Here is a 15,863-nt window from a genome sequence, read left to right on the forward strand (position 1 = left end):
AACCTCGGATCTGCCTTCTCTTAGTATCAATGAGGATACTAACACTACTTATTTTTCCATACCTTCTGCAAGCTAAGGGTGTTTTATTTAATGGTAGGTATACAGTTGCAAAGAACGGAGAATATCAACATAGCTCGGAGAACCGAAGTACGTTGACGTTCCAAGGTGCTGGAATAGCTACCCCGCACAGGAAAACGCACCTTTGGTCGACCCCAAGCAGGTTGACAGATGACGTCCAGAGACTCACTGGGAACCACTGAAAACAAGCAGCTTGGGACCGTGGATTTTGGAATGGCCTACAAATAAAACTTGTACAAGCTACTAGCGCCAGTTACTTGAACGAGCTACTGGCGCAAGTTATTTGAGCGAGCTACTGGCGCTAGTAACTTGCGCAAGCTACTGGCGCCAGTAGCTCGCTCAAGTAACTTGCGTCAGTAGGTCGTTCAAGTAACTGGCGCTAGGAGCTTGCCCAAGTTACTGGCGCCAGTAGCTCCTGCAAGTTACTGGCGCCAGTTACTTGCGCAAGCTACTGGTGCTAGTAACTTGCGCAAGCTACTGGCGCCAGTTACTCGCGCGAGCTACTGGCGCCAGTTACTTGAGCGAGCTACTGGCGCCAGATACTTCGGCGAGCTACTGGCGCTAGTAACTTGCACAAGCTACTGGTGCAAGTAACTTGCAAAAGCAACTGGCGCCAGTTACTTGAGCGAGCTACTGGCGCAATTAACTTGAGCGAGCTACTGGCGCCAGTTACTTCGGCGAGCCACTGGTGCTAGTAACTTGCGCAAGCTACTGGCGCCAGTTACTCGCGCGAGCTGCTAGCGCCAGTTACTTGAACGAGCTACTGGCGCCAGTTACTTCAGCGAGCTACTGGCGCTAGTAACTTGCACAAGCTACTGGTGCAAGTAACTTGCAAAAGCAACTGGCGCCAGTTACTTGAGCGAGCTACTGGCGCAATTAACTTGAGCGAGCTACTGGCGCCAGTTACTTCGGCGAGCCACTGGTGCTAGTAACTTGCGCAAGCTACTGGCGCCAGTTACTCGCGCGAGCTGCTAGCGCCAGTTACTTGAGCGAGCTACTGGCGCCAGTTACTTCAGCGAGCTACTGGTGCAAGTAACTTGCGCAAGCTACTGGCGCCAGTTACTCGCGCGAGCTACTAGTGCAAGTTACTTGAGCGAGCTACTGGCGCCAGTTACTTCGGCGAGCTACTGGCGCCAGTTACTTGAGCGAGCTACTGGCGCCAGATACTTCGGCGAGCTACTGGCGCTAGTAACTTGCACAAGATACTGGTGCAAGTAACTGCAAGTAACTTGCAGGAGCAACTGGCGCCAGTTACTTGAGCGAGCTACTGGCGCCAGTTACTTCAGCGAGCTACTGGTGCAAGTAACTTGCGCAAGCTACTGGCGCCAGTTACTCGCGCGAGCTACTAGCGCCAGTTACTTCGGCGAGCCACTGGTGCTAGTAACTTGCGCAAGCTACTGGCGCCAGTTACTCGCGCGAGCTGCTAGCGCCAGTTACTTGAGCGAGCTACTGGCGCAATTAACTTGAGCGAGCTACTGGCGCCAGTTACTTCGGCGAGCCACTGGTGCTAGTAACTTGCGCAAGCTACTGGCGCCAGTTACTCGCGCAAGCTGCTAGCGCCAGTTACTTGAGCGAGCTACTGGCGCCAGTTACTTCAGCGAGCTACTGGTGCAAGTAACTTGCGCAAGCTACTGGCGCCAGTTACTCGCGCGAGCTACTAGCGCCAGTTACTTGAGCGAGCTACTGGCGCCAGTTACTTCGGCGAGCTACTGGCGCCAGTTACTTGAGCGAGCTACTGGCGCCAGATACTTCGGCGAGCTACTGGCGCTAGTAACTTGCACAAGCTACTGGTGCAAGTAACTGCAAGTAACTTGCAGGAGCAACTGGCGCCAGTTACTTGAGCGAGCTACTGGCGCAATTAACTTGAGCGAGCTACTGGCGCCAGTTACTTCGGCGAGCTACTGGCGCCACTAGTTCGCTCAAGTAACTTGCGCCAGTAGCTCGCTCAATTAACTGGCGCCAGTAACTCGCGCGAGCTACTGGCACCAGTTACTTGCAAGAGCTACTGGCGCCAGTTACTTGAGCGAGCTACTGGCGCTAGTAACTTGCACAAGCTACTGGCGCTAGTAACTTGCACGAGCTACTGGCGCCAGTAACCTGCAGGAGCTAGAGGCGTGCGAGTTACTGCACGAGCTACTTACAAAGCTACTGGCGCAATTAGCTTGCATCAGCTACTGACGCAAGCTCACGACACTTGCGTAAATAACTCACACGAGCTACTGGCCCGAGTTGCTTGCAAGAGCTACCGACTGAGCTACGGGCGCAAGCTTCTTGCAAAGCTACTGGCTCGAGATACTGGTATCAGATAAACACCCAGACACCACACACATATTTTCCAGTTGTGGGAATCACCCACGACCTTGAACTCCGAAAGCAGCGTCCCTGCGCAATGCGCCTATCGGCCAACAAACAAGATAGACAACCGTCAGACTCCCGGATATGGAACATCCGACAAAAGACTTATGCCCAGCAGCTATGACATTATGGTGATGATGATATAATAAAATAAAAATTATTCAATATTCAAGGTAGTATTCATAGATAATTCACTTTGACCTTCCATTACGGTACGCATAGTACGTATGGCTGAGCCTGGCTCTAAAGCAATAATGGTTGTGCGCATGAATAAATGTTTTAAATAACAAAGTTTTATACTTTTTTATTCTACATTTTTTGATGTTTAAATCAGCTATGATAATCGTGGAAATTGTCTTTATTTTTGACCTTGAATAACTTCGACGCTGACATCAGATTTTAGACTTTTGAGACAACTCTTAGAATGGCAAAATGAAGTTATGTATGAAGGAATATTTGTCATCGATTCGCGGTCTCCCGCTCTTGGCTCCATAGGTCTCATCGGCGGTTTCAAGTACAGGTGCTTGCAGTGAAAGTCGTAGATAGGAAAGCGTTGAAAAGTCCCGAATTAACAAGGACGTGCGCGCCTCGCCTCGTTGCACGTTAGCGAGAATAGTCAGAAAGCGAATGACGTTTGAAAGTTGATAGGCGCTAGCGAATTTTCAGAATGTGACATTTACATTATTTTTCAGTGTTAGATGATATTATCACTTTGGATATATTTAATATACGGAACAAGGGATATGTAACAAATCTGCTTATTTCTCTATTTCCGAGTATGACCCCTTTTTATGCTTAAATAACTGGACTATCCGTTGCTTACTTCGCTAAAGGATATAATAAATAAAAAAACCAAATTTTATGTATCGTTTTATTTCCCTGATAAAACAATTCCTTTACGAAATGCTAAACATCAATTATAGTATAATGTAAACACTAGCTTCGAGCAAATTAAAATACAAGTATCGAAAGTAAAAGCAGAGTTTACTATAGTCTAATTCAAACTTTATGTCGACGCGGAAGTTATCGAGTGAAGTTTCGCGCAGTTAGTCAACTAAAGCGTCCCGCTGATTGGCTAATACAGAATATTCAACGCATCAAAATACCGAATATACAATTCGCATCATTCACAACTTGTGACGAGAAGTCATAATGTTTGATACAGACTATACTACATTTCATCTTGGTATTATTACTCTGAACCTATTTCTGATAAAAGGTTTGCACACATAGCAACGGGGTCGTTTTGTTTCGATTTTTATTTATTATTTATCATAGAAGTAACGTTATAGAATCAAGCTGAATGAATTTTTTAACACAAATACATTGATAAAATATGAAAAGAGAAATTTATAAAATTCTGACTTTGAAAAGAAGATAGTAACATGTTACTATGTTGAAAAGGATAAAAGTCATAAGGTGCGCGAGGGCAACCCGCTTTATCCCATTAAAAAAATACTGCAAAGAATATTTATTTATTTCATTTAAGCGCACCATACACGCTTTAATTAGTCAGATCGGAAGTCGTGAAGTCTGTAAAGGATCATAAAAATTACAACAATTTTTGGTGCTATGTTAACCTATAGTTCTTTTATTGCGTTTTGCAACATTAAACAGCATGCTTCCCAATTGCTATATAACCTCAGCAACAAGGTTAAGGATAAATTTCCAACTAAGAGTAACATTTATTATCAGTTGTATTAACATTTATTCAAGAAATATGCTACTATGATACTTATTTTAGGAATACAAGTCTTTATGGATATGGAAACGTTCTAAATTTAAATGGGTGGTTTCTTTCTTTTTATAATAAGAGAAGAGTGAAGCGTTTATAACTGCAGAACAATTAGCGTCGAATAGACGTAGAATGACTTTTTAGACTTTTTAAAGGGAAGTTGTGTTTTCGTTATTTTGATCCATGCCAAATAGACTTATCGTAAGCCATAAGAATTATATCATTACAAAACTGGCTGGCATTTCTTAATCAAACATTTTTTTTAACACATACAAGTGTGCACAAGTCATTGAAATATTATATACCATTATCAATGTTATTCCATATTCTTTATGATATTCAATTATCTATCAAGAGTAGTTGTAGAATTTACTACATAGTTTCTGAAAGTTCTTCTATTCTCTTTCGCAATTTCAAGAAAATTTCAAGAAAGGTGTACCAATGGCGTTAGAATAGAATTATTCCTTATCTTACTACTTGTGGATGAATTCCTATCTATCACTTAGACATTTTCATTTCTCAATAAATCGGGGGCCCAGAGATCATTTTTAGGGATGATTTTTTATCATTACTGATTTTTGCTTATTAGAACCACTTCACTCTACTCATAAAAACCTTCGAAGCAAGCTCAGAGCGGAATACAATAACAAATTGCATAGGGATTAAACTATTTGTACACAAAATACTGGACCGTTGTGTGGAATACGCAATTAGTTCATTACATTTAAGCGCGCGATACACATTCCGATTTGTCGGCTCCGACGGCCCGATCGAATCGGACGGCCACAAAAATAACAACTATTAAAATTAAGTTTAAACTAGACTAGGTATACAAGACTAATCTATGTTAACAGTTCCACATTTTTTTCCCTTTTGACAAATCGGAATGGTATAGCTATAATAATTATTAAAATAACAAGCAACTTAATTTTACCTGTTCGTTAGTTTGTTACTAGATTATGAAAATGAGTATTTTACAGTAATCATCATTAATAGTATTTTTTTTTAATTATTAAGTAAGTATTATTTGCAAAATACAAAAATATAAATTCGCCGTAAACTAAATATATTTTTCAGTACACGCGAGAATGGGAGTAAAATACATAATAATTAGTGTGTATAATTAATGAATAATTCCACAATAGAGCGCGTTTAATGATTAAATCCATTAATTAATTTTATTAATATAGTATAATAATATTGAATCAATAAATAAATTAAAAATAATTTGCATATTATGATCCATACTTTAGTACTACAACATCAATTAACAAAGCCTATCGCTATGACAGTTAAATCGTTACCACATTAAAATATGACAGGTCTAATGTGAAGCTTTCTATCTATGCTAGTAGTATAAAACGAAGAGTTTGTCTACATACGCTAACTATAAGTCAACAAAAAAAATGTATACATGCAATTTATATTGAAATATAAAGCAGGGAAACCGTAGAGCACTGCTATTTATAGTAAAAAGAGCTGCAAATACCATAAACATTAAGCTTAAAGTACAAAGCTATAGAACTAAAAACTAATTAGTCCGACTAACAATAACACTACGAATTTTAGGTAGTATTAAGAGAAAGTGAAAACAATAAGCATACCGGGTTTAGTTTACCGCGAACCAGAGAATATTTAGAACAGTAGTAGCATTACACTTGAGAGTCCAGTTCTTGAGGAAGGATAAAGGCTAACCTCTACTTTGCTAGCTTAAAGTAGCGCTCATCCATAAGGTTTGGGCAGCAGGCGGGTGATGCGAAGCGGTAGGTGGTAGAATATTTAATGGAACATATATTTGCTGATGCCTGATGGTTCTGAAGTAGAATCTAAACACGTTATATGTAGTAGCGATTTTAATGTCATAGTAAATTATAAGGCCACAGATAAAAAAAAATACTTGAGGTATATGGACAGATTTTGCAGACAGAATATTTAGGCGTTACACACTTACATTTATTTACAGTTTTTAAAGTTATTTCGACAACTACGACAGCTATTAAGTGTTACATGACATTTGGAAATTTATTTTGCAAGAACTTTGTGGTTTTAGAAAATTTTGTTTCGTCGAACAAAATTTGTGCTTTTTGGGACGAACGGTTTACAGTCTAAAATTGTAGAGGGAATAGCATACATTTGATACAGTATCTAATTCAGTTGTACGCAAATCGTTAGCTAAACTAAATTGACGGGTCTTTTCAAATTGCGCGATATAAGAATTTTTGTGTTTACGCCTATAAAATCTTTCTACGTATAGATTTTTATCCCATTTTACGTATATTGCGCGCACGGATGTTTGGCGTGCTTAAAGTTTTATAAAGGATTGCTTAGCTAATTCATGTATAAAGAATTGAATAACGTTCACTACCATTAACAAAAAAAAAAAATCGCAAGCCGTCAAACCCCGTACTTTGAAATGGATAAGACCAGTCTATTTAGGTTTGATAAATTGTTGTGTACATCTGATTAAAAAAAAAACAAACAATATTTTTCTAAATAACTTAAAACAAACTTCATTTTAAGAGTAATAAAGCGTACAGGAGTAAGTTTAATTTCATAAAGTAATACTTTGATATCTGATATAGATAATTTAGATTCTTATGTGATGTGTCGAAAATTGCACTACATATTTATAACAACTAAAACTTAGAGTAAACACTAAATAAATCGATGTATGTATGATATGAGCAACTCATTAATTCTAAACATATCCCTTTAATGTTGTAACAGACACATCTGACTAATCAAGTTATGTATATTATGAAAATAAATTTATGATATTAATCGTTCCTGCTTAAACAAGCTTCCGTTTGCCTTTCTACCACAGATGTTCTGGGCTGTATGTGAAGCTCATAAATACGATCGCTTGAATGAAGCTTTATAAAGATCGAAGCATATATAAATATTTGAATCCTCTCCACCAAGCTAAGCTATGAAAATGGTGCTTTTAGGTGTGTCGCAAACATCCACTTTTTATTCATCCCCTGTGTTTCATAAGAAATTAAAGGCGAAACACTCACATATTATTTCATTTGAGACGTCAGAAACTTGACAGTTCTTATAGAGCTACAAAATTTTATTTCATAAATACATTAAGTGCTATGCTACGTTTTCACTTCCATTGCCCAAATACGCAAACTTTATTATTATGCATCTAATGCAATCGGGTCGGTAATCTCGGATTCTAGAAGTCGGGATGTGTAAAGAACCCTTAAGTTCTTACTTAGTACTAATCGCTAACATTACACACAATGAATGTCAGTCTATTATGAAGACACGATTTCTTAAAAAAAAAAAACTTTTTGAAAAAGTATTACATTAATAATCAAAATATAACTAGTTTAACGAAAAATAAGTGTGCTTCCGTAGGGACAAAAGCCGCAAAATAAAAACAACTTCATTGTGCGAAATATGTATGGGAATAGTAAAATTGCATCTCTCCAAGTTACCAAAAAAAAAAAAAAAACTTAAAAACTAATTAAAAAAAAAACATACATCAAATCGATCGAATTTTATGGCGGCACTCACTGACATATGTCAAAGCGAAATTTCCAAAATGGCTTGCATTTCATTTAAATAAATGTAAAATGTACAATACTGTGTAAGAACTATAGAATATATATACTTTCAACTATTCAATCATTTATCAAATAATATATTTTAAACTAAACAATTGCATTAAATCGAACCAAATTTCATTTCTCGATTAGCGCCTTTTTTACTCAATAAACAATGGCGTCTTTTAAGACAATTGTAACAGAGAAAGTGACGTTTTATTCTTAATCAGTGCCTAGTTCAATATTAGGCTCTATTTTTTATTTAATGTCTCTATCTATTTATAACACATAGATTTGATTGAATACGCTATAAAAGCATAGACGTTTTATTATGAACATTTAAAAAAAGCGTTTGGCGCCATTTGACATATGTCATTGTCAAAGTGACGTTTATTTCATATAAAGCGGCGTCTACACTCTAAATATTTGGTTCCATCAAGATCCACACACACAAAGACTCACACTATCACATTTGGCGTCGTAAAATCGCCTCTATTTGTTTTGAATTAAAAGTCGTTATCGCTTGACGCGTCGTATGTCTCCGTGATGAGCGTCGGCGGCTGGTACCGCGGGTTCGGCGATAAAACCGGTCCGTGGAACGACTGCGAGCGGAGCACGTTACTGCAAATATAACAGTTCATTATATTATATTATATCCTTGTTTGTTTTTGCTACAGCGAAGGTTAACAGACTTGGCCGTACCCGAGTTAATCCAAGTTGCGGCGTTCAAAATGGCTTCCTGCGTGCGACCAATCACAAGTCTTGCTTTTGCAAGTGCTACTTGTAATTGGTCATACCCTGAATGCGCAAGTTGTATTATTTTCCTTAAATCGACTGATTAAATCCTTATTCCTTTATTTACAAGTGCTATTTGAGAACGGGTTAGTTACTAAGCCTATGGGGTTTTGTAGTATGTGTGATAAAAGAATAATTTAAACACGGATTCAGATTGGGAATTGATTCAGATTGACTAAAAAAAAAAATCTTAAGAACTTTTTAATCTACACTTTTTTTCTGAGATAAATCTGAAATCAATTTCAGATCAATAACTTAAGCGAAATAACAGTGCAAAGATTTTATAAAAATACTCATTGACACCAAAAACATCAGCTGCGTTAACATTAAAGATCAAATGAGTTCAAGGATTACTATGGCAAACGAATATATTGTATTTCATACGGATTCCGCTTTGCGGCAGAAATAAGCACAGAGAAGTAATAATAAGATATTCGTGGTTCGGGATTTAGCTCAATTATCTGTAGCACAGAGGAAGCTGTTACCAGTTCTCCGTTCCTCCAGAAGAGGAGGGATGGCAACTGTATTCCGATTTGTCGACCCCGAACCACTAATGGATAAAAACAGATTCTCAAGTATAACTATATCTTAACACCGACCTTGAGAACCAGTAGTTAATTCTCTGTCACTTTGGGTAACACTATTTAACATGTGCCTCAAAATGTATGTCTTGAAACACCTTTAGTAAAACATTAAACTTTACTTAATATCGAAAACATTAAAAAATAAATATTTACATATTATTACATACTTTAAATATATAAAAAAGACATAGTCCACGACAATAAAAGCTTAAAGTATTTACAACTCCTGTGTACTAACAGTGTGAAATGTACATACACATATAAAGGCAGCATACTATATTATAACATACAAGCATTTATATATAGGTTAAGGGAAGAAAAACATTTTATTATCATACTTGTAATAAAAATATGCCTAACAATTTATGAAAACCAATTGAAAAATAACATTTTGGAATATACAGTTGTTACGATTTCTTAATTGAACTAAAAGTAAAAAAAAAAATAGTCTGTCTGTCTGTTCGGACCGGTCAGTTTGTCTGAATCGACAAGAAAGTACAGTATGATCGATCCGATACAGTACACCTTAGTAAAAGATTATCTGTCTCAAAAAAAATCAAGTATAAAACTCCGTAGCGTCCAAAATTAAATGGACCTAATGTGAGGCGTTTTAGTGTTGCAAATCCTGTACTTCTGATTTTTGTTTCACAAACGTTCTAAAAAGGTCCGAGCTACAGACAAATTTTCGATTCGACTCCTCGATTGCGAGTAAACAAATCGTGTACGAAGCTGTTGTACGGCGGGCCCGATTTTTTACTCTAAATCCTCTATAAAATTTTCAACTCTTAAAAACCTAATCTACTTCCAAAATATACTGTCTACACTAATAAACTTTTACATCTAACCTAAAAAAATAACTTCAAATTCACTAAATCTGATCATAATATATACTATACTATAAATACAAAAAGTGAAAAACCAAGAGATTATTATAAAAAAAAAACAATTCGAAATTTTAGGAAGCTCAATAATTATAAAGCATAGATTCATAGAAGCTTGAAAAATTTGACAGTAACAACAAAGTGTTAATTAAAGCCTTCATCTTCCCTTAGACAAAAGCATAGACATTAATAAAATGGTCCCATTCTATTGAGATAAATAAGTTTTATATAATATTTGCTGTAATATGCGAAAACCACACATATCTGTAACGATTTGATTTATACAACGTGTAAATGAAAACCGAAATAATTCTTCAGAGGCTTTAGAGGTACATTATTTACTGTCTCTGAGACTTATCTGTGAAATCGAAGCGCTACTAGTTTTTGTGTAAACCATTGCCATAGTTTTGACTAAAAGAAATCAGATATTGCGAAAATGACAGGCGTCACATGATTTTAATTACGATTGTTGTTGTATCTTATTTCTTTCAGTAAAAACTTATGACAGTGGTTTACTCAAAAAATTGGTTGTCTGTAAAGTCGGCTTACTGACGATATTTGAACGTGACAACGTCGTAAGAAAATACTGATGGAATGGTTGCATTTTTCAAAAGAAAATTTTAATTGTATTTGTTTTATAGATATTATCGTTGCTATAAACAATTGACACCACATTCACTTTTCACTGCACTTCATCCTTGCCGAAAACATGTAAATCTATTAATGTATGGAAGCTGTCCACGCGGACGCATCGCTCACTCAAGTAGGAGAGAGACAGATGTCGAACGCGGAGGCCGACTGTGCCTCTTTGTCGCTCGTTTCGCGCTCTCGCTTGCACTTCAAGCCTTGAATGGAACGCCTCAGAGCGAGGTAACGCCGCATACGTCATGTTTTTTCGTGCGTGCAGTCGGCTCCATCGAATTATAAGACGTTATCACGACAAAACTATAAGTTTTACGGTTGCACAGATAGGTCTCAGTACATAATGTGAGTATAGCCTGTGGAGTATTTTTTTGGTTTTACATTTACACGTTGTATACTGTCTAAATGTTATGCCAACTTGAAAGAATTTCTCCGTCGTTCTTGTCTTAGGTCGACGTCAATTTATTAATATGGACTTTAGACTACACTTTGTTTTTTTTCCCCACTTGATAAACCATCCCGAGTCACTTTAGGGGCTACGATGGCACAAACAAAAAGAAAGCGTCATTATCCATAACCTCAATAAACCCAAACGTCAGTTATGTCAATCTGACACACTGACAACTGACCTTTACAAGATGGCTGCCCGTGACACAATATCCAGAAACGCATGCATTTTGACATCTGTCACGCTCTAGAAGAATTGTAGAATTGTCGCTTTAAATTACATTATAAACTTAGAAGTTTAACATAAGCAATATAAGCAATACCTTGGCAATCACAATTTCCTAACACCGAGGTGGTAACTGAGATTTTTTTTTAATTCAAAAATCTTATACCTTATAATGTTCGACTGTTTATAGAATGCGTTCCAGACAGGTTGTTATCTTATATATCTCTATAATTTTGAAGTGACATTCATCATCGTGACAGCCATAATACGACATGAATCTCCGTTGTCCTTCGCCGTCGAACCAAGTGATGTTCAACAAATTGTATACCTTTTGTTAAATTTTTCTGTTAATTTGTTATGTTTATGTGGTGTACAATAAAAGTGTATTCATTCATTCATTCATTCATGTTTAAAACGTACATAACTTCGAAAAGTTACGAGTTTCGTGTCGGACTATCCCCACTACAAAGTTTAATTGAGTTTACCGTTTTTTTTTACCACGCTGGGGCGAGTCGTGAGTGTTAAATAAATATATATATATATATATATTTTAATCCTTACTACGCTGTTACAAAGTCTTGTCAAATGTTTATTATTGTTTCATATTAACTGATAGATGTCAGGAACGCATTCTCTCAACAGCCGGATTGCAATAATTTACGGTCCGATCCGGGAATCGAACCCGCATGATATGTAGAAGACTATGTTAACATTTAAACAAATGAGGCAGTTAAACTTAAATACATATGAACCAAAGAATATATGTTAAACAAAAAAGTATATATCTGTTGTAATTGATCGCAACAAAAAACATATTACTTGATTTAGAGTTCATTTTATGTATGGGAGCGAGGCCACGTGGCGCAACCTCAAAAAAAAAGATACTTTCAGTACGGAACTCCGGTGTCTTATTAATATCTATATATATAAAAGAAAGTTGTGCTAGTTACACCATTTATAACTCAAGAACGCCTGGACCAATTCTTATGATTTTTGATTTTTTGCATTCCTCTTAGGATAATAAGTTTTAAAATATAACATTCATAAAAAAAGTTCGCCGGGCCAGCCAGTATATACATATATTATAGATAGGCCTATCATAACACGTTCATAGGCAGGCAAAATAATTTATCAATTATATTTACTTTTTTTTTATAGTAGAAATTTGCGGACCAAGCTCATGGCGCACCTTATGGTAAGTATGGTAAGTGGTAAAGCCATAAACCTATAAACTGACTGTGTCCATCAAGCTGAGGCGTAGGTGTTAAGCCTCATTTGCCAGTAATTACAGCGGCAACCACGCCCTTCAGACCGGAACACAGCATTGCAACAATGCTGCTTAGCGGCAGAAATAAACATCGCGTTAGTACTTCCCCGGACGAGCTCTCTCACCAAAAGTACTACTAAATTCCAGGCGGAATTGTTTGTTCCTTTTGTACTAATTTCGCATAGCATTTTCTTGTATGCCTTTGGTTCTGTTGTATTTGTATCTCGGTAAATTTCCTCTGTGGTGTACAATAAAAGTGTATTCATTCATTCATTCATTCATACTATAGCGCAATCATTGAGAGCTAAAACAATTTATGAATGTTCCATTTATTTTATTTCAAAAACGATTTCTATAATCTGTGGTTGCTCTTTACGCGTGTCACTTCCTAAGTGGCGTGCAAAGAGGATATGCACACGTTATGCAGATTATGTAAAATGAAGAAAATCTCGATTACGAGTTATAAATATTTAAGGGTAGGCTTTTTATAAATCTTACATTGCCTATCTATAAGTTTTTTTTTTAACCCGAACTGGAGATTTTCTTGATTTTATATCATCTGCATACCCTGTGCATATCCTCTATGCACGCCACTACGGGCGACGTTATCTGTGCTATTATATCTAAGTACAATTTTACCCGAAAAGTATACGAAGCTTAACGGGCGTGGCGTAACCTGCCAAAATTATAAACCCTAAATTAGACATAGTATAATTAATATTTATAATGTTTCAATTTAATATTAAAAAAAAAATGTCTTTTTCACAGACTTCACATGCTGGCAGCATGACATAACAAAGAGTAAAGTACATCAACCAGTAATGCAATAGCGTAAACTGCTGTCAATAAATTGATAATTTATTTTGACATCTTTGACAGAATTGACGTAAGAGTGATAAGGACAGTAGATGCCTGTGTCGCGTTCATAAAAAAAGTTCGGTTTTTTTTTTAATTAATTCTCTTTTTTTATTGACCGCAGTTTAACATACTCGCTGGTAGTGCTGACAACAGAGTAACAAACATCACTCAGCCAACAGCTAGTAATATTATTACTGTGGTAGCGCAGTCGCTAGGCTGTGACCCACCTGGCAGTCTTCGGGACGGGTTTCGCCTTGCTTTGCGCGGCCGCCTTCCTCGGATCGTACGATGCTCTTCTTTTCCACTTCTCTAACTCCTGCTTCTTTTGTTCTGTACAGTACATATTGATACAAGTAAGTTTGAGAATTAGCATATTTTTTTAAACTTTATGAAACGAAAATACGTCACGAAAAATAATGGGAACCTAGGTATCGCCCTATCCCAGCTTCCACTGGATGCCTAGTAATTTAGGTGATTCCTAAATAACTAGGCATCCAGTGGAAGCTGGGAGGGCATGGCATTTATTTGTAAATTACAGTCAAGGGCTAACGTGTAGTGGGATAAAAAAAACTAATTAATGGTCATTTAGACGACCAACTGGCGCAGTGGGCAGCGACTCTGCTTTCTGAGCCCTAGGCCGTGGGTTCGATTCCCACAACTGGAAAATGTTTGTTAGATGAATGTTTTTCAGTGTCTGGATGTTTATATGTATATTATAAGTATTTAAGTATATAATTCATAAAAATATGCATCAGTCATCTTAGTACCCATAACACAAGATACGCTTACTGTGGGGCTAGATGGCGATGTGTGTATTTTAGTATATATTTAGTTAGGGAGCCTGTAGCTTGCTAGATGTAACAATACTTTTTTTTATGTTTGTAGACGAGCTGTTTACTGCAATCACACCTGATGGTAAGTGTTGATGCAGCCTTTTAATTTGAAGCTACTCATATTGAAGGTACTGGGGAAAGTGGTAGCAGGGAGGGCATGGCATTTATTTGTTAATTCGAGGGCAGTCGCGTGCATAGAGGGTATGCACAGGGTATGCAGATGATATAAAATGAAGAAAATCTACAGTACGAGTTAAAAATATTATTGAGTTATTATTATTAGTATTTTATGTGTGTAATCTTGATAAGTTAAGTGTTAGTTAGTGTTTAATTGTTCGTAAGTATGTATATAATTATAATACACCCCAACAATCGGTTTCCCTTGGTTTTCCTAATCTTAAGGTTGCCTTGAAGAGATCGCTACTAAGCGATAAGGCCGCCCTTTTGTATCCTACTTTTTAAGTTTATTCCTATTAGTGGTGTACAAATAAAGTGTATAAATAAATAAATAAAAATACTTAAGGGTAAGTTTTATGTCACTCTTACAATGCCTATCCTTAAGTATTTATAACTCGTACTGGAGATTTCCTTCATTTTATATCATCTGCATACCCTGTGCATACCCTCTATGCACGCCACTGTTTGAGGGCTAACTTTAGATAAATAGATAGATAAAGTCTTTATTGCACAAATTAAAAGCGAAAACAAGAAATAACAAAACAATGAAAATATATATATAAGATGCGCAAAGGCGGTCTTATCGCTTTAAGCGATGTCCTCCAGACAACCCTTTATGGAAGAGAATTAGGGTTAGGTTAAAACTTTAGTGGTATAAGAAACAAAAAAAAAATGAGGGGCATTTTTGACAGGTCAATAGTTACCCATTTCGTAGTGCTGGGCGCTCCCTTTGCTGACTTCGCGCTTCTCTGTGTTGCCCAAAACGCCCACGTAGGTCTTGCTCGGGTCCCTGCGCAGGAAGTTCTTGGGGGAGTTCTCGGACTTGTACTTCGATATGTCCAGGTATCTAGGCTGGATCTCTTTCGGCCTCTTGCTGATCGAGGTCGTCGATGAAGACATCGAGTAGTCTCCGCTATATCTGGGATAGGATATAATTAATTTATAAATAAATTAACGAATTAATGAATACACCTTTATCGCACACCAAACAAAAAAAAAATACAGTATTTTTTTTAATAACAACACAACGCAGCGTATCGTTGCATAGCGATCTCTTCCGGGCAACCAATGGCGTAGAAAACCCAAGCACAGAAAAGAGGTTAGATGGTTGGGGAAAAAGTCTTTTCGCGTATGTATGAACATGTAATAAAATCTCTTTGACTATACTATTCGTATCTTGCTGGTTTTGGTATCATTAAAAGTTTAAATATTGAAGAAGATAATTCCAAATTCAAATTAGGAAAATGTGTGATTTTTACTTGTTTTTCGTACTGTGAAGATGAGTGAATCTAATGAAGAAATTTGATACATTTTAAAATCTTACTACAAAAAAGTTAAAAATGGAACGCAAGCCACGAAAAAAATTTGGGATGTTTATGGACCTAGTGCAGCGTCTGTGAGAGTAGGTAGCACAAATTTGGTTTAAGCGTT

General features: G+C 36.9%; 1 protein-coding gene across 2 annotated transcripts in view; it reads right to left on the bottom strand.

Moving 5' to 3' along the window:
- Window positions 1–7,155: 7,155 nt before the first annotated feature.
- Window positions 7,156–15,863, bottom strand: part of LOC120634818 — a 66,260-nt gene continuing 57,552 nt past the window's right edge. Inside the window, exons 7-10 of one of the 2 annotated variants that reach the window (XR_005659259.1) lie at window positions 15,137–15,351; window positions 13,650–13,752; window positions 11,254–11,318; window positions 8,289–8,343 (exon numbers count right to left, since the gene is read on the bottom strand). Coding sequence is in view for 1 of the 2 variants with exons in the window: in XM_039905641.1 (XP_039761575.1) it covers window positions 8,229–8,343; window positions 13,650–13,752; window positions 15,137–15,351 (433 nt within the window). In the remaining variant the exon portion in view is untranslated. Of the gene's footprint in view, window positions 8,344–11,253; window positions 11,319–13,649; window positions 13,753–15,136; window positions 15,352–15,863 lie in introns of both variants that reach the window. The other variant, XM_039905641.1, reaches the window with a different exon arrangement.

Source organism: Pararge aegeria, chromosome 25, assembly GCF_905163445.1.
Source record: "Pararge aegeria chromosome 25, ilParAegt1.1, whole genome shotgun sequence".
Classification (NCBI taxonomy): domain Eukaryota; kingdom Metazoa; phylum Arthropoda; class Insecta; order Lepidoptera; family Nymphalidae; genus Pararge; species Pararge aegeria.